Source organism: Acanthaster planci, linkage group LG02 (genome assembly GCF_054643075.1).
Source record: "Acanthaster planci isolate LZ-2023a linkage group LG02, COTS_SCS, whole genome shotgun sequence".
Classification (NCBI taxonomy): Eukaryota; Metazoa; Echinodermata; class Asteroidea; order Valvatida; family Acanthasteridae; genus Acanthaster; species Acanthaster planci.
The window spans coordinates 8,971,627-8,990,359 of record NC_141778.1 but is presented as its reverse complement, the minus strand read 5'-3'; the positions used below and the strand labels follow the sequence as shown (position 1 = coordinate 8,990,359).

Below are 18,733 nucleotides of genomic sequence, written 5' to 3'. Positions count from 1 at the left end.
GCTATTATTATTATTATTATTATTATTAAATTCAATTTATATAGCGCTCATCTCATAAAAAATGTTCAGGAGTGCTTAACAATATTTAAAAAAATACCTATTAGAACAAATTTTTACAAAGACCCAAAATAATTAAAATAAACACAATTTAACATTGATTTAAAAGTTTAAACCAAACATGGTGGGACTTCCACACACGGCCGGCACCAACTCTCCCTCCAACGACCCATCGTGCGTCCAAGACTCATCCTTGTGCCTGAAAACTGGAAGCACTCTCCAAGAGAACACCCAGATTCTCCCAGACAGGTGCAACAAAATTAAAAACGACAAAATTACAATCAAAATTAACAATCACCCAGAGCCCAGAAATTACTAATAAGCTTTCTTAAAAAGATATGTTTTCAACATTGATTTAAAAGTAATGACACTGGTAGCACTTCTAATATAACATGGAAGCTTATTCCAGAGACGTGGCGCACAATACTCAAATGCTCGATCTCCGAGGGTGGCCTTAGCCCGACCTGATGGATAATTGAGGAGGACACCGTCACTGGAACTACGAAGATGGTAACGGTTCCGAGGCCTTACAGAGACAAGCTGAGTTAAGTATGGAAGAGCGAAATCATGTAAGACTTTGTATGCAATCAACAAAATTTTAAATTCAATTCTATATAAAACCGGAAGCCAATGTAAATCAATAAGAAGAGGAGTAATTCGACAAAATTTTGGTGTCTTGTAAACGAGTCGTGCACAAGCATTCTGTACCCTCTTGAGCTGATTAATATGAGTACTGGGTATGCTTTAAAAAACTATTACAGTAATCCAATCTACTTGAGATAAATGCATGAATCAGTGTCTCAGTACATTCCTTGGAGAGATATTTCCGAATGTGCCTAATATTATGCAGATAATAGAATGCGCTACCACAAACGTTAGTAATATGAGTTTTCATAGACATATTAGCATCAAATCAGGTACCTAAGTTACGAGCTGTAGCCAAGGGTGAAATGACAGATTCCCCAACATGAATACCATCCAAAGTTACCTTGGATATTTTTTGACGAGTGCCAATAATGATAAATTATTCTGTTTTATTGTCATTCAAAAGTAATCCATTATTAAACATCCATTGTCTGACATCGTGTATGCAAGCCTCCATAGCTGACACGGCAAATTCCTGACTAGCAGTTTCATCTGGACAAAATTATAAATACAACAGAGTATCATCAGCATAGCAATGAATTCTTGGGTGATGAGCATTGACGATGTCAAACAACTGACTAGTGTACAAGATAAACAATAAAGGACCTAAACATGACCCTTGAGGAACACCCCATTCAAGATTACGTTTACCATACAGTTTACCATTGACCAAAACCCTTTGAGATCTACCACTCAAATATGAGTTAAACCAGTTAAGGGCAGTGCCAATAATTCCAAAACGTGACTGGAGTAAACTCAAAAGAACGATCATGATCTAATGTGTCGAAAGCTGCACTCAAATCCAATAACACAAGAAGTGTAACATGTTTCCTGTTCATGGCCATCAACAAATCATTTTGAACTTTCAATAAAGCAGTTTCAGTACTTTGAAATTTACGATAACTGCATAACTGGATATAGATTATTCCGTGTCAGATGAGACTGCAATTGATCAGCAACGGCCCTTTCCAGCAGCTTCGAAATGAACTGTAAATTACACACAGGTCGAAAATTTTCCACTTTGCCCTCAAGTCCAGGTTTTTTTTAGTAAAGGGAGAACAACAGCCAATTTCCAAGCCGCTGGAAATTCCCCGCTCTTTAGTGAAAGATTAATCAATTTAGTAACAAATGGCAAAAAGGAGTCCAAACAATCGACAAACAGATTAGTAGGAATCGGGTCAAGAATGCACGTTTTCTTACTGGAGCCGGTCACCAGTTTACGAACACAATTTTGAGATAATAGAAGAGATAAACATAATCACCGCGGTGGATGACAAATACAGTAAAAAGATAATCGATGACTCGCGGTGTCGTGTTGCTGGTAGCGACGTTTCGGCTGCTAGTGCTGCTAGCCTTCATCAGGCAACTGAAGTCTGGATGCTGCAGGGTCTGCTATATACCGCCGGACCGCGTCCTCCGCGTGTCCCCCGCCGTGTATTGCGGACGCAGTGCAGGTGACCTCAGCGGGCGTCGCCCGCTCCACTTCATGGGCGTGAAGGGGCGTGTCCTCGGTATGGCTCCGTTGCGCTCCGGTGCTCCGGTGGTTGTGTTGGCGGATGGTGGGGAGCCAGAAACCGGGGATGTCGATGCCGCTGTCTCTGTTGATGTTGTGTCTATTCAGGCGGATGTGGATGGCCTCCTTGACGCGTCTTGTGTACCAATGCTGGTCTTGGTCCACGCACTGCACGCTGTCCCAATCGGGGTGGTGACCAGCTCCCCAGGTGTGCTCGGCTACCGCTGACGACTCCACACGGGAGAGTCTCACGTCGCGTTGGTGCTCCTTGATTCTCTCGCCGATTGGTCTGCCAGTTTCGCCGATGTATACCTTGCCACAGTCACCGCATGGTATCTTGTAGACCACTCCTCCGCGTCTTCCGGGTGGGATGGGGTCCTTAGGGCGCACGAGTTGGCTCCTTAAGGTGGTGGGTGATCGGAACACGGTGCGGACGCCGTGGTCTTCCAGGATCCTCTTCAGCCGTCCGGAGATACCGTCCACAAAGGGAAGAACGGTGAAAGCCTTGTACTCCGGTCGCTCCACTTCGATGCTGGTCTTGGGTCTCGATGACTGTCGGATGAAGGACGCTGGATACCCGTTCGCCTTGAGGGCAGCGGTGACTCGGCGTCTCTCGGCGGTTGTGTGGCGTGGTCTGGTAACCAGGCGCGAGGCGCGGTCATGTAGGCACTTGGCCACGCCCCTCTTGACGGACACTGGGTGGTGTGAGTCAAAGGCCAGGTACTGGTCGGTGTGGGTAGGCTTGCGATACACAGTGCTGGTCAGACTGCCGTCGGGTTCCCTGTGGACCATGGTGTCCAGGAATGCAATGCTGCTGTCTTGCTCATTCTCGATGGTGAACTGGATGCTGGGTTTGAGACTGTTCAGGTGGTTGAGGAGACGGCTGGTTTGATCTCGTGGTGCAATGACAAAGGTGTCATCGACGTACCGCTTCCACAGGGTAGGACGGCAGTCGGGTGGGCAACTCTGCAGGGCTTCCTCCTCGAAAGATTCCATGTAAAGATTGGCAATAACCGCTGACACCGGACTACCCATAGCTGCTCCGTCTGTCTGTTCGTAGTATGCTCCCTCGTACAGGAAATACGTGGAGCGTAGGACAAACTCCAGTGAGACGATCTCAGTAGGGGAGAGCGTTGTCCGGTCAGGCAACTCAGGGTCTTCCTCCAGGCGGCGACGGGCCACACAGCAAGCGCCATCTATGGGGACGTTGGTAAACAAAGACACTACGTCGAAGGAGATCAACGCCTCATGGCTGCTGATGTGCTGCCCGCGGAGGAACTCTGCGAAAGCTGTGGAGTTGGGCACGGTGTTTGGTGTGTTACCGGTCAGCGGTGACAGGATCCCGGCTAGATGCTTGGAGAGGTTGTACGCAAAGGAACTCACGCATGAAACGATGGGTCTCAAGGGTGTCCCCGGCTTGTGGATCTTGGGTAGACCGTACATCCGGGGAGGCTGTTTGCTGGTGGGACGCAACTTCCGGTAGGTGGCGTCGTCCAGATTTCCGGACTTGTTCAGGGCGAGAAGCTGGGCCGTGATCTTCCTGCACAGCCTGTCGGTGGGATCCTTAGCCAATTTCCGGTAAGGGCCCGTGGAGATGAGCTCATCCATCTTGTCCCGGTATGTGTGGGCGTCGAGGATCACGCTGGCACGGCCCTTGTCGGCGGGAAGGATCACGATGGAACGATCCTGCCGTAGAGCCTTCAGGGCGCTGTGTTGCTCCCGGTTGATGTTGCTCCTGGGCGGGCGTGCCCTCCGTAACGTGGCGTTGATTTCTCTGCGTACCAGATCAGCTGTTTCCGGGTCCAGCCTCTTCAACGTTGTTTCCACACTGGCCACGATCTCCGTTGCCGGTACGTGGTCGGGGGTGACGGCGAAGTTGAGGCCTTTCCCTAGAAGAGATGTCTCGACGGTGGTGAGGGTCCTCGCGGAGAGGTTGACGACCCACTTCGAAGTGTCAACGGCAGATTCGATTGGGCGTTGGGTGGTGCGATGGGCCGAACTCTCCTCAGTTAGGTCTTGGAACTTGGCGAGTTGGCGGGCCTTGCACTTCTCGAACTCCCGGCGGCAACGGCGGTCGATATGCTGGGTGAGGCGGGCACGGTCAGCTTCACTGAAAGTGGACCGGATCTGGGCCAAAGTGGAGTCCACCTCGGCCCCGATGGTCTTCTTCGTGGCTCTGGTCAGGTGTATTCTCTCACGTAGAAAACGAAGAGAGGCTGTCTCTGCTGCTTTCAGGGCTCCCTTGGTGCGGACCGGAGGTTTGACCCTAAGGTCCTTGGGAACCACTGAGTTCTTGATGCAACGGACAAGGAAGGTCAGGTGGTTGGAGTAGCGGGCAAACTTCATCCTGCAGCGTTCATACCTACGTATGAGCTTAAGGGCAGTGCGCCCATATGTTGAATCAATAGAAGAGATAAACATAATCACCGCGGTGGATGACAAATACAGTAAAAAGATAATCGATGACTCGCGGTGTCGTGTTGCTGGTAGCGACGTTTCGGCTGCTAGTGCTGCTAGCCTTCATCAGGCAACTGAAGTCTGGATGCTGCAGACTTCAGTTGAGATAATTGACTAAAATCAGTTAGAGTGGGTGGCGCTGGGTGTGAAACAAACATATTATAAGTGGGTGAAGGATTAATACAATTCAATTTTAGCCAAATATTACCAATTTTCTGGACAAAGAAATCACTCATATGATTTGCAAGTTTTCGAGCATCGGTAAAACAGAAACCTTATTAAGAAAGAGAGAACCATAGGCCCTAAAAAGCCTTTTGGGATCAGTACTATTCTTTTCTATAAAGTTGGTATAGTATTCCTGACGAGCAATATTCATTAAAAAAGTAACATTATTTTTCTTGGATTTAAACATGTTTAGATCGTGCTATGACCCATCAAACGCCATTTCCTCTCAAGTTTCCTTCTTTCACACTTGGCTAATTTGATATTATTATTATACCAGGGTACACGTGGTCGAACAAGTGTTTTGGACTTAAGTGGAGCATGACGATCAATAATAATGCCCATGGTATCATTGTACAAATCAACCAGACCATTGAGATCCTTTGAATCAATAAGAACAGAATCCTCATTATATAATTCAGAATTACAAATGTCATTATTAAACTTAGCCAAGTCGATAGCCTTTAATTTCCTATATGACACATCTTTCACAGATAAACAGGACGTTTTCAACTGGATATTGCACAAAACGGGCAAATGATCTGAGAATAATTCACCAGAGATCGGTGTTCCCAATATAACAGATTCTGATTGACGAGTAATTATTAAATCCAATATAAGACCGTGTATATGAGTAGGAGTGATGACATGCTGTTGTAAACTCATAGATTCCAGTATCTCAGCAAAACGCATGGAATCGTGATTTTGAACCATGTCAACATGAATATTAAAATCTCTAGTAATCACAAGGGGCTCACTAGATAATATAACCGTTTCTAGATAGTCAGAAAACTCATCAATAAATGCATTAACAGTGATTTGGTGATTGGATGAATATTGTGGTCGATAGACAATAACCAGTCTAAGAGACTGCGAACCGGACCTAATCAACCATTCCGAGAATTCGAAGGATTGACGTTCTCCGGCTGCCGTCTTGGTGACATCCATACCATCACCGAGAAGCAAGGCAGTGCCTCCCCCATCCGGCTGGTTCTTGGGTGATCTAGCAGCTTGAATCCGACAGGGGTCTGCAAGCATCGTCAACATCCGTGAACCACGTTTCTGTCAGGGCAAAAATGTCTAGGCTACTCCAGAACTACATTCCTAATCAAGAAAGTCCACCGATTTATTCCTAAGAGACCGAGTATTAAGGGTGCAGAATCTCACAGTGTGATCCTCTCCACGATTTACAAACAAATTAATAGTGAGGAATGTGCGCCACTGGTGTTAAGGTGCGATTGCTTGATCGCCAACAGTTACCACGAAAGGGTCGAGAGAGCTGGTCGATCAAAACAGGAATGTCTTGTGGTTTGTCACCGACAAAAGCCGAAACTGGAGTCAGTGTACGATTGATGTCATGCCTTGATTGACACCTCTCTGGGAAACGATGGCGCGGAAAATTGTCAACAATGACAGAAATTTTCCGACGGTGTCCACCACGAATTCCACGTCGGCGAGGAATACCCCTAGCTCGAAGCAGATGAACAATATTAGAAATTGACTAATCCACTGGCCAGTGGTGGGGTTTGTTTCTAAAGACTGGTTGGGGCCAGTCATAGTGCTTAATTAATACCCCTGAGTCTGTACAGTTGTGTGGTGTACTATGTCCGACACGCATTTCTGCCTCTCTCTAACCTCTTCCAAGGCAACGCAACAACACGACGCGACGACTCCCTTGCGTCGTGCCGTCGCGTCGGACCGTCGCGTTTTTGCCGATACATTTGTACGCACAGGGCACATCGTGTCGTGTGCCATCTTGCCGTCGCATCGTGTAGTTGCGTTACTTAAAGAGAGGCAAAAATGTGTGTCGTAAATAGTACACCATAGTAAATAGTACATGATACCAAAATAGTCGACAGTGATTCGATCCGAGTTTCGGTCTTGTGTACTTATTTTTGCAGTATGTAGCAAACAATGCTTAGGTTTTTGCATACTTTGCAATTTTAAACATGGCAACTATTGTTACAGTTCATTGCGTTTAGCTTCTTTTTAACCGTGTAGACTTTAAAATTTTATCTGGACTGGTTTACTTAAAATCAACCTAAAATAGAAACATAAAGCACAAACCGTCACGAAGCAAACACGTACAAATGCTATTTTTGTCCTCGCTGACGTGGGCCGGCCCGACTTAGCCCCACTAGTGTGGCACGGATCACTCCCGATTTATCCTTAGGATGGATCGGGAGTGAGAGTCCGTGCCACACTAGTGGGGCTAGGCTCGACTGGGCTCCAAAAGCCGAGACCGCCACAGTATTGTTGCCATGACCATATGAGCTACAAGCCCACTACACAAGTACGCCTCGCTAAGGATTTCGTGACATCGTACGAATGTCCATTACAATTTTATTTGAATATCGTAAAAAGAATATACTTGTGCTCAGCCATTTACGGAAACAGAAACTGGGTTGGGATTAAGGTTCAACGTTCAGCCACCGAATGACACCAAAAAGTGCTAAAGACTGGTTCCGAATCACCGAACTTCAAACGACATCGACAGGTGTCGCTTATGGTACAGATACCAGACTGTATAGGTCACTTTGTGGAAATGAAACGGAATTGTCTACACGTTCCACGCAGTGACCTATCTCAATGCGTCAGTCCGTGAAATAATAATTTAAGAATTTGGAGAAGTAGGTCAACATTTTTAATTAATCAAATTAATTTATTTAGCTTTTTAGAGCACCTAAACGTTTGAAACTTTCAGAAAATAAAGATTCGATTATGCAGAACAAGAATATGTTAAAAACCGAAATTCGTCAAAAATCGAGATAGGTCAGATCATGGTGTGATCGATGTATCTCCCCAAATAAACTTGCTCCTTAAACTAATTTCAAATATTTTTTGTAATCTCGTCCTTCTTTTAAAAAAGGAAACATTTCTAAAAATACTTCTCGTAAAAACGGTTTGACAAAATGTATCTCTTAAAAACAAACTTTGGAAGCATATCTCGCACAAACAAACTCTGTCATGTTTAGTGCAGGTCTTTGAGAACCCTTTAAGAAGAACTGACTTGATTGAAGATAATGCATTGCAAAGTACACGATCGGCGATAAAAATAATTAAACGTAATTTAGACTGTGTTGGCGTTGTCAGGTTTTTTTTCCGGCGGTGGGGGGGGGAGAAAGCACTCATCGGCAACGAACTGAAAGATCACAAAATGTTTTGGGGTCAATTTCAATGTCTTGCGGATAATTTGATGATTTTTTTCATCCCCTTTAATATCTTTAAATTGCTTCGGGGGGAGGGGCGGAACAGTCACCTCCTTGGCTCCCCTCGCGACGCCCAAGTTGGACAAAGTTTGGTTTAATCGTGGATGATCAGGTCAACATTACAAGACGTACCACAGCCACAAAATTGAAAAACAGAGAAAAAGTTGCTTTATTGGAAGTTAATGTTTCTGATCACTACATGAACTCCACAAAAATTGAAACCAATCACTGAGCATTAGTTTGGAAGTGGTATTAAGCAGCGGCTTTAGCCCATTTAATTTGCATAAGGGTACGTGGGAACTATGTGTTCATTTTTCTAAAGGGGCCCTGGACAAGTTGGGCCAAAGTTTTAAACAATACAAACTTTTTTGTTTATCTCCTAAATGTGAGGAGGGGGAGGGGCTTACAAGAGCAACACTGGTCTCAATGGGGGGAGGGGGACCCCAGCCAGTAGCACCACTAGCTTCAAATTTATGGGGGGCAGGGAATAGGCAGGTGCTCAGTTTTTAGAGAAGAAACCAAATGGGCTTGGTCATAGTTCCAGAGACATATTAAGCAATTAATGTATGTTGCTGCAACAGAATAATAGCTTCTTCTTTAAGTGTGTGTAAAAAACGATACACAAAATTTGTCAAAAGACAACAGACGAAAACCCTGCTAATTCCAAAACCATTCCCCCAAACTAGCACATGAGTGATTTTCACTCATAATTCTTCAATTGTTTTTTATCAAAAGTGATATCCTTTGACAGTGACTAAAAATTATAAGATGCACATAATTATTTATGACAGTACCAGAGCTTCTTTCAACAAAGATAACAGAAAGTTGAGCTGATGTCATATTAAACAGGGGTTAAAAAGAGCAAGGAAAGAAGAATGCTGAGGAGGTCTGACATTTCTGTGAAGGATTTCTGGGGAAGAAACTTGAGACTTCCACACAGAGCGAGGCATCAAAAATTCCTTGGTGGTTCTAGTTGATTTGCCTTCGTTTCCAGACTGGGATTACCCACACCCGGGACTCCAGTTGATATCTTGTAGGAACAAAAACAGAAGTCTGGTAAAGCAGGGCTTGGGAGGATGCTGAAGGAGGAACCTACGATACACAGTGCAGTGTGGTAGTCCAAGTCCATCACAAGTCCCCCTGTATAAGATCTTCACAAGACCTCCAGTCTTAAGCCAGGTCACAAGCTTTTCAAATAAACTTCGATAAAGCATCCTTTGCCAGTGTTCTGCCTCCTACTTGGAAATGTAAAAGGAAGTCTTGTGAAAGAACTTGTGACTAGACTTGAGAAGTGACTCAAAAGAATCTTGATGGACTTGACTACAACACTGATACACTAATTTATTCCTGACAGAATATGAGTTGATTATTAAACAAATAAATATCGCAATACATTTGGAGTCTATTTTATTACCTCATTACACTGATTAATCTAGTAATCATCATCATCCGAATCGTCACCATGATCGCGTCCGCCGGCAAAGCTGACCGTCGTCCTTGTCTTCGGTTCGGGCTTCTCCCCTAACGTAGTTGCAACGGCACCCATTTCAGACAGCTTCCACTCCAACTCTGCCAGACAGGAGGAAGACACAAATAGGTAGGGAGGGAATTGTATTACTGCTGGAAATTAAGGGGAGGAAACAATGTGCAAAAGTACCCCCTCACTGGTCAAAACAAAAGGGCCTGGGCAGACACGTTGAGTGGCAAAGCTGGCAGTGCTGTACTAATCATTTAGACTAAACCAACAAAGGGATCGTGTCTGTAGTCTTTATACAAGGGGTTAGATACACATGCTAGCTCTTCAAAGCAAAGAAGCAGGACATTCCTTTCTTCTCTGTGGTAACAATAACTTGGTGAAAAACTCTTTTCGGAACTGTGAAAACTATTATTTCAGCTGGATTTTGTTGAAGTTTTCCTTGACTTTTTCTTTTGCAACTGACAACCCTGACTCAAAATGCCTCTGAATCGTTTTTTTTTGGGGGGGGGGAACTTGGTGTGGACCTGGCCTAGTCCACTCAAGGTTCAAACAACCTGCATTACGTGGACCTACTTTGGTCTCAGTTCCATACGATGACGACAAAGTTGGCAAGATACTTATCTCTTACAGTCACCCATCATATGAGTGTATCATGACGTGGTACCCAAAGTGGTCTGATTGGACATTCCATGCTTATAGTGAAAATTTTGACAAGAGCCTCGAGCCAAACATGTACACACTCTCGAGTGCAGAGGGAAAAAAAATTACAATATCGCTTGTGTAGTTAAACAAGAAAATGACCTGTGATGACACCAAAAAACTTTCCTATATATAGCAACAAAATAAAAATGGAAAAAAAAACAGCACATTGATTTCAGTTACATGTCTTAAGCTCACCTTCTAATGTCAAATTCATGCCACCAAATTCGAGTGGTCCGACAATCTGCGATTTCAAGTCGCCCTCAAAGTACACAAACATGGTGGGCAGGTTCTTGTCAGGATAGTTAGGGATACAGGTAGTAGAGATGCTCTTGAGGAACTTGGCGGCGGGGAACTTGGCCGCAAGCTGTACCAGGTACTGATTGATGAGTGAGCAGAGAGGAATGCTGTCAAAGAAAAGCGTACATTTCGTTCAAAAGTTTTGTAAGAAAAGATGCAACTTTTCAGGCTGATGTAGGTGGGTGGAGTAGAGAGGATGGGGCAGTGGGTATGTGGATGGATACAAGGGCATATTCAAAACTAAATTTGCAGGCAAGAGGGCAAATTTGTTTGGGGGGAGCAAAAATTTCAGATTTGTTTAAGAGTTAGGATGTGAGGCTAAATTTTGGGACTTTTCCATTCTTTATAGGAAGTGATCTGAAATGGGGCATTAACCCATCTTTGGTTTTACAGCACAAATATGCACAAGTGCCCACAGTCACTCTCTTGCATGTGTTTTCTATATTGAACACAAACATGCACAGGTTCAGTGTACACAGTTGGTTGCCAGCATAAAATGACCCAGGGTCTTTTGTGGAGTCCTCTTCAGTGCATTTGGTTTACTGCACAATTACGCACATGAAAAGTGAAGCACAGTTGTTGGGCAGCACAAAAGTGCAATCTGATATTCCTGTGAGGGACTGTTGGTGCAGTGCACAACACAACACAGTTGTGCTTCATTGAGGTGTTCACCAAGTGACCCAAAGAGAGACTTCAGCATAAGAGGGTTAATGCCAACAGAAGAATTTCTAAACATGGTAGGGGAACCAACTATGGTTAGTATGTATCACGTAACGTTGCAGCCAGTGACCTACTTTCGCCAAGCAAATTGTGACTTCAGCAGCCAGCCAAATTCAAGAAGCTTCAGGGAAATTTGGGCCCAAAATGCAACCACCAGAGTCATACTCAGCCCTGTTTGTACAGATGAAAGAACCGCCATGCCCCCTCCCCAGTCAAACTCACCCCTGCTTGTACAGATGAAAGAACCACCCATACCCCCTTCCAAGTCACACTCACCCCTGCTTGTACAGATGAAGAACCACCCATACCCCCTCCCCAGTCACACTCACCCCTGCTTGTACAGATGAAGAACCACCCATACCCCCTCCCCAGTCACTCACCCCTGCTTGTACAGATGAAGAAGCACCATGCCCCCTCCCCAGTCACACTCACCCCTGCTTGTACAGATGAAGAACCACCCATACCCCCTCCCCAGTCATACTCACCCCTGCTTGTACAGATGAAGAACCACCCATACCCCCTCCCAAGTCACACTCACCCCTGCTTGCACAGATGAAGAACCACCCATACCCCCTCCCAAATCATACTCACCCCTGCTTGCACAGATGAAGAACCACCCATATCCCCTCCCAAGTCATACTCACCCCTGCTTGCACAGATGAAAGAACCACCCAATCCCCCTCCCCCTCACACTACCCCCGCTTTCACAGTTGAAAGAACCACCCCTACCCCCTCCCCAGTCACTCACCCCTGCTTGTACAGATGAAGAAGCACCATGCCCCCTCTCCAGTCACACTCACCCCTGCTTGTACAGATGAAGAACCACCCATACCCCCTCCCCAGTCATACTCACCCCTGCTTGTACATGAAGAACCCCACCCATACCCCCTACCCAGTCACACTCACCCCTGCTTGTACAGATGAAGAACCACCCATACCCCCTCCCCAGTCACACTCACTCCTGCTTGTACAGATGAAGAACCACCCATACCCCCTCCCCAGTCACACTCACCCCTGCTTGTACAGATGAAGAACCACCCATACCCCTTCCCCAGCATTGTTGACTTCCTGTACGTAATCCTGGGCAGAAATCTCTTTAACTTCCCCGTATCGCTCCTTCCTCTGTAATTTCTTGATTTCAGCTATCCTTTGTTGTCTGATTCAATAAAAAAATATATATATGGATATTTAAGTCCAGAGCAACATGGTTTGGATCAACGAATATAGAAATGCAACAAATTAATTCAAATATACTTTAACCCCTTCGCACTGGGACGTGGCAAGACACACTGTAAAAATTGAGATCCTCAGCCCACTTTTCAGCTATCATTCTCGGCCCAGGCTCGAGCAAATACGGTGAAAGAAGGCAGACCCTGGCTCTGTGTATGTGGTAATTGACCTTTGTGTGTAGCCCAGAAATGGAAAGACCGAATTTGCATCATAATCACCAGCTTCACAATAGTCCCCACTTTGAAAAGAGGCAACAGGAATGTAGAAGTGTGAGTAGAGCCGCATGCCACCGGACAATCAGCCTTTTCACTGTGTAATTCAAAGCGTGCAGAACACGCAGGGCCACAAACCGAGAATTTGCGGTTTGGCAGGTGGCCTTCGTGGCCAAGCAAGGCTGAAATTCTTAAAGTCGGCTTTCGGCAAGAAATTCCTGCCATCAAGGGGTTAATCAGTTATGCTGTTTGCACAATTGTCAATAAAGTATGCATAACTCACATAGATTGTTTGGTTTTAAAAGGAGCATTTTTCTGCAGATTACAATAATGGAGTACATGTATCTGGGTGCAAAAATGTGTTGTCTTACGATTACATGGAGTTTCCATTCAAATAATTGTACCCTTTTTTGTTCTAATGTTCAGGACTTTCGTTTTCCTTTACCAGTCATTATCCCTAACCCACCTCAATCCTCCGAAATCCTCAAGGTGGTTTGGAGGATTTTGGATGAATGATGACTCGGACATTGGAGGATTTTGGAGGATTGAGGATGAATGCAGTTTTGGAAGTTGGGCAATTGGAGGATTTTAGAGGATTGAGGATGTCCCCTAGTAAAAAGGCCCTAGTGGGTTAGGGTTACTATTCAAAGCTTCGGGGTTCATAAGGCATATCCCAATTTCCCATAGCCTGTGGTATTTTCCCATGTCCATGGAATGTTTTCCATAGTCACAGTGGCACTATCCTCAGTGGGTTTTTTATTGCCATAGATATATTCCACTGTTTATGGGATGGATTTTCTTCTGCATAGAAATGGATGCTCTCCCAGGGTCCTGGGGATTTTTTTCTCGTGGCATATGGAATGCTTATATCACGGTCCACTGCATGTGTGGGATCTTGCTGGGGTCGAAATTAACCTCTTTTCCTGGTAGCCAGGAGGACCAGTACTTCAAAATTTTCACTGGTCCTGCTGAAAGTTTGGTGGTCCCATACCAGAACTGAACACGCAGCCGTTTGAGCAATCCTTGTCATGGCGCAGGCTGTGACAAATTGGTTTTTTTTTTAGTTTGCTCGATGGGGTAGGCCATGCCATAAATTTGCTTGCTCAAATAGGATCAACACTTGCCCAAGATTTCTTGGAATCCACGATAATTATGTTATTTAACTTAGGCCTACTGCAATATATGGAGTCTTTTATTAGGAACCCAAAACAGTCGTGCTATGCCGCGACAGCAAACTGGCCAACAAAGTCCATGTATCGAGTGGTAAGCGTGCGTGATGCATCCGGACCAGCGGGTGATAAACCTTGAGCCGTAGCCACGAGCAGAACAACCTCAAATGAAACTCATGAATGCAGAAAATACATACATAAATAAGAGATCAAGTTCTGCGAATTAACTTGCAGAAAACCGTTTCCAATATTGATGTGCAGCCTTAGGGTCGCATCCATGATGTGTACGGCCCATGTTGAGTATAGTACAGACTGGTTCTGGTTCCTACATTTCCATCACGCATTCTTTTGCATGGGTGCGGTGCGGCAGGAACCAGAGCAGCTTCGTTTAATGCATTGAGCTTTGCACACATGTTTTCACCACTGCGATAGCAAAACATGAATGGCAACTCCTGTTTTTCTTAAAACAAGCATTTTAACATGAAGAAAGGTTATTGAAAGATATTTGTGAAGACAGAAAAGACATCAGATTTCAACTGGCCCACCGGACCACAAGTTTTACCAGATCAGCTGGTCCGCCGACTTTTTTTACTGGCCTCGGGCCAGCAGACCATCGTTAATTTTGACCCCTGTCCTGTACATGTACCTGTATTTTAAGAGGACTTGCTCGTCTTCATCATCTTCAAGTTCATCCAACTCCTCTAGAGACATGTCTTCCATGGCTTTTCCTGGTGAAAAGAGGGTAAAAAAGGAGACGCAATTAGGAAGACAAGTTTGTACTTATATGTAATGCGAATGTGTATTGGATGTCTTACAAGTATTTGTATTTCCCAATTTAAAGTAGTGTGTCATACAGACCTGCCAACATGCCAAACTCCTTTCTGAGGTCAGGCATTACTACACAATAGATAAAAATTTTAAATGAACTGAAGGCTCGTTTAAATACCTTTTAATTCTATTGTGAGGTAATGCCTGACGTCAGGAAGGAATACAACTAGGTTGGCAGGTCTGGTAATGTAACGGGGTCATGCTTAAAAGCTCGGCTTTCCAACGGGCTCCCCTGTTGTATCTATAAATGACATTGCTAACTACAAGTATAGACCATATGTCATTTGACTACTAATACTAACTGTAGAAATCAATTGAATTGAACGCATGCAGCATCTACACACAAGCGGGAATCTGGCAGTAAATAACATTCAAGATGAATAGAAAATAATTACGTTTGTGTTTGTAGGTGTTTTTATGGCATACTGTGGCATTGCTGTCGGCCTCTCAAATTTTCTTGAGGGTCCCCCCTCCCCAATTTTCACTAGGCCCGAGACACAATGCCTACTTTGGAAGATTACCCCAAACATCCTGCTCTTCAAAAAGGAAAAGGTGGCACCTCACCCTGTGTCTTCTCCTGAAGTGTCTGCTCCATCAGGCCCACGATGTCATCTTCGGTGACCTCCGCCTCCTCCTTGGGAGGGAGGATGCCCTTTGCCCTCAAGATATCGTTCCATTGTGTGTCTTCGTTAGGGTCCTCAATTAAAAAAAACACCACAGCTCCAATATTGCAATATGGCTAGTCTCAACCATGTCAACCAAAGTCTAAACACAACAAAATGGTACATATGACTTCAAGCGTGAAAAATGAACATGCTGAACTTGTTAACATGCCTTTTTCATTTTTCACCCAGTCAGTTTTCAGCTCTGAATATAGCACCTGAGTTTAAGATTCTGCTGGCTCATTGTTTTCCTACTGCTATGGTGATCTGCAGACTACATTGCCAATGCAGTGTACGGTACAGGGCCTATCATTCTTGGGACAATAGTATATGACCTGTCCATGTTGACCTAAGCCTACCTCACACAATGAACCGTGTAAACAATCCACTTACGGTGACAGGGCTAGATCCTCCAATTTCAATATGATTTGCAAAAAATAACTAAAAAAAACAGTTTTTGAAAGTGTATGTGTTTTTTAATTGTATGTTTTAATACACATAGCCCCAAAAGGATATCAAGTAGGTCCTACACATAACCCCAAAAGGATATCAAGTAGGTCCTACACATAGCCCCAAAAGGACATCAAGTAGGTCATACACATAACCCCAAAAGGATATCAAGTAGGTCCTACACATATCCCCAAAAGGATATCAAGTAGGTCCTACACATATCCCCAAGAGGATATCAAGTAGGCCCTACACATATCCCCAAAAGGATATCAAGTAGGTCCTACACATAACCCAAAAAGGATATCAAGTACATGTAGGTCATACACATAACCCCAAAAGGATATCAAGTAGGTCCTACACATAACCCCAAAAGGATATCAAGTAGGTCCTACACATAATCCCAAAAGGATATCAAGTAGGTCCTACACATAACCCCAAAAGGATATCAAGTAGGTCCTACACATAACCCCAAAAGGATATCAAGTAGGTCCTACACATAACCCCAAAAGGATATCAAGTAGGTCCTACACATAGTCCCAAAAGGACATCAAGTAGGTCCTGCACATGGAAAAAGAGTATGGAGATGCACAAGGTGTGTCTAAGTAACATTCATCACATGGGGTTTTCATGATGAACCAAGCACAAAATCTGCCCTGATCGGCAATCCTTACTTTTAGATTTAGGACATCTTTACTTTCCATTCCACAATTTTCTTTGAGGACCTGGGAAGTCTTCCCCCTGGAAAGATTTCATTTTAATACCCCTACCAAAATTGGTCAGCAACTGCAAAATCTTTGAGAATAACCACCCATAAACACTTGGCAAAACCTTTAATTTAATCAAGTCTTCCAGCAACAAGGGAGAAAAAAAGCACAAACACACACTGACATTAACATGGTGACAGTATCCAAGCTAAATTGGTAGAACCTCTTTGGTTGGTTGCTGGAAAGTTCCATTCAAAAGCCAATCTAAACTGGTCAAGACGAGCGACCATTCTTTGCTGCCAGTATACTGCTGCGTACGGTTGTGGTGTGCCAAGTGTGAGTGGGTACCAGTTCACATGGATGGTTATCAAAAACTCAGGAAAAAAAGTTGCATTTTTGTAACTGACCGTGACACTGTTCTAAAAGTTACAAAAAATAGGGTGAGCATAACTAAGAGAATGTTGCCTTGGAGAGCAACCCTCAGTGACAAAAACGAAGCTGTGGAAAGAGTTCCATATAATTATAAGCACAGTCAACACTTAACTGATGCCCCTGTGCACAAACCTATGAGACTTGTCTGAAAACCCCCAGTTTTTTTTAAAGTAAATGCTTTGGAAGTCTCTGAGCTGAATTTCACTTTTTAGGACGTTATCACTTTCTGACGGGTGTTATAGCCTTTTAAAGGGAAAATTAGTGCTGTTCGTATTTGGCACTCTTTTCAGAGGGGTCTGTGACTAGACTGCATAATCTCCTCATAATTTCTGCCTTATTTTACAAGGATTTTACTGAATAACAGGTCAGCTTGTCATGACTGGTTCACACAGTTATTTGCTGTTCCAGATTTGTTTTGGTTGAGGTATTAAAGTAAAAATCTTTTCCATTATTACCCCCCCCCCGATTATTGCAATCACAGTCTTCAAACCACTGAAATGCAATTTTATAAAACATCCAGGACCAAATATGGACATTGCTGAAATGCCAATGAATCACAGCTCCCGTTCATACTTCACTGTCATGCATTATCGTCAACGGGTACACACAGGCCGACGTACTGTACATGCACCTGAACTCAGGCTGTGCATATGCGTGCGGATGCGGTAAACATAATTCATAACACGGAGCCAAACGGTAAAATCTTTCCAAAAAGCCCGCTTAATTTTAACATTACACTCAAACTTATTACTCACACATACCTGCATCTCCAAATACTTAAAATGTGCTTCAGAGTTTCAAATGATAATGGTAAAATCAAGGAGGTATGGACGAGCCAAAAGGCTCCAGCGTCATCACATGTACGGACTTCCGTGATGTAGACTAGCGCCCTCTATTCGACGAAAAATTATAGTTTGTTGCTCAAAAGTCAAACATTTTGTTATCGCCGTGTGTGACTTTTGCGAGCAAATATGTGGCGTGGAAAGAGGATTTCAGTATTTGGAAATGTTGTGGAATATAGCATCTATTTTATGTAAACATTACTTTCTCTAGTTCTTCAGTATTCCCCCAAATTCATGTCGCATAAGGCTCACGGTCTCTGGTGTCTTTAGATTACATAGGCCCCCAACCCGCGCCGCTTTCTGAATCATAATACTGGGCTCATGGTTGACACAGGCAGCTAGCTTGTGGACAGTTTCACCGACCAACATGCAAGTGCTGCCTCAATTTCGTTCCAATATTGCCTCGTATTTTGCACACTCTCTACAATGGTTCGTCACCCACAAAACCAGTTTTCAGTTCTCAAGTAGCGTTCGCCGACCCACGTGTTTGCCCTTGTGTACATCAGCTAAGTTTTTGAAACCGAAAATACGAGAATTCACAACATCAAGTTATGACACAAGTAACCAAACAAACAATTAATTGTTTGGCGACCCAACACCGGATACATCCTGTGTACAATGCGTAATGTCTGCAGTTGTGATGATCTCATTTTTGGGGTATTACCAATTTTAGCAAGCTGATTCCTGATTTGTATGGGTCACCATCAATCGGAGTATGCGGGAAGTACTTCCTGAAAAAACTTCCTTAACTATTAAGTCTCAACTAATATGTCATAATATTAAAATAATGGAATCATTATCTTATCACACGAAGAAAGTCTTATTGTTCTAATGAAAGTGTAAAGTGCGACTATTATTTGGCGTAATAAAATCTTTGTAATGAAGAAATCAACCCCAGAATACAT

General features: G+C 44.0%; 2 protein-coding genes across 8 annotated transcripts; both read right to left on the bottom strand.

Annotated features, from left to right (window-relative positions):
* Positions 1 to 5: 5 nt before the first annotated feature.
* Positions 6 to 8,112, bottom strand: LOC147799841 (uncharacterized). 4 transcript variants are annotated; one of them, XM_087132156.1, is made up of 2 exons: positions 6,962 to 8,112; positions 6 to 6,360 (listed from the first exon to the last, which is right to left on the bottom strand). In XM_087132156.1, exon 2 carries the CDS (start codon positions 4,634 to 4,636, stop codon positions 2,051 to 2,053), a length of 2,586 nt encoding a protein of 861 aa, XP_086988282.1. In that variant the 5' UTR covers positions 4,637 to 6,360; positions 6,962 to 8,112; the 3' UTR covers positions 6 to 2,050. The 4 variants fall into 4 exon arrangements, with proteins under 4 accessions (XP_086988282.1, XP_086988274.1, XP_086988285.1 ...); XM_087132148.1 differs by having other exon boundaries at positions 6 to 6,364; positions 6,983 to 8,112; XM_087132159.1 differs by having other exon boundaries at positions 6,983 to 8,112.
* Positions 8,113 to 8,248: 136 nt separating this feature from the next.
* Positions 8,249 to 17,888, bottom strand: LOC110987994 (phosducin-like protein 3). Of its 4 annotated transcripts, none has more exons than XM_022251216.2 (7): positions 17,748 to 17,888; positions 15,303 to 15,435; positions 14,557 to 14,638; positions 12,312 to 12,455; positions 10,478 to 10,686; positions 9,518 to 9,672; positions 8,249 to 9,133 (listed from the first exon to the last, which is right to left on the bottom strand). In XM_022251216.2, the coding sequence occupies exons 1-6, from the start codon at positions 17,751 to 17,753 to the stop codon at positions 9,536 to 9,538; spliced, it is 711 nt and encodes a 236-aa protein (XP_022106908.2). In that variant the 5' UTR covers positions 17,754 to 17,888; the 3' UTR covers positions 8,249 to 9,133; positions 9,518 to 9,535. The 4 variants fall into 4 exon arrangements, with proteins under 4 accessions (XP_022106908.2, XP_022106907.2, XP_086988331.1 ...); XM_022251215.2 differs by lacking the exon at positions 17,748 to 17,888 and adding an exon at positions 17,560 to 17,674; XM_087132205.1 differs by lacking the exons at positions 8,249 to 9,133; positions 17,748 to 17,888 and adding exons at positions 9,175 to 9,341; positions 17,560 to 17,674.
* Positions 17,889 to 18,733: the final 845 nt, after the last annotated feature.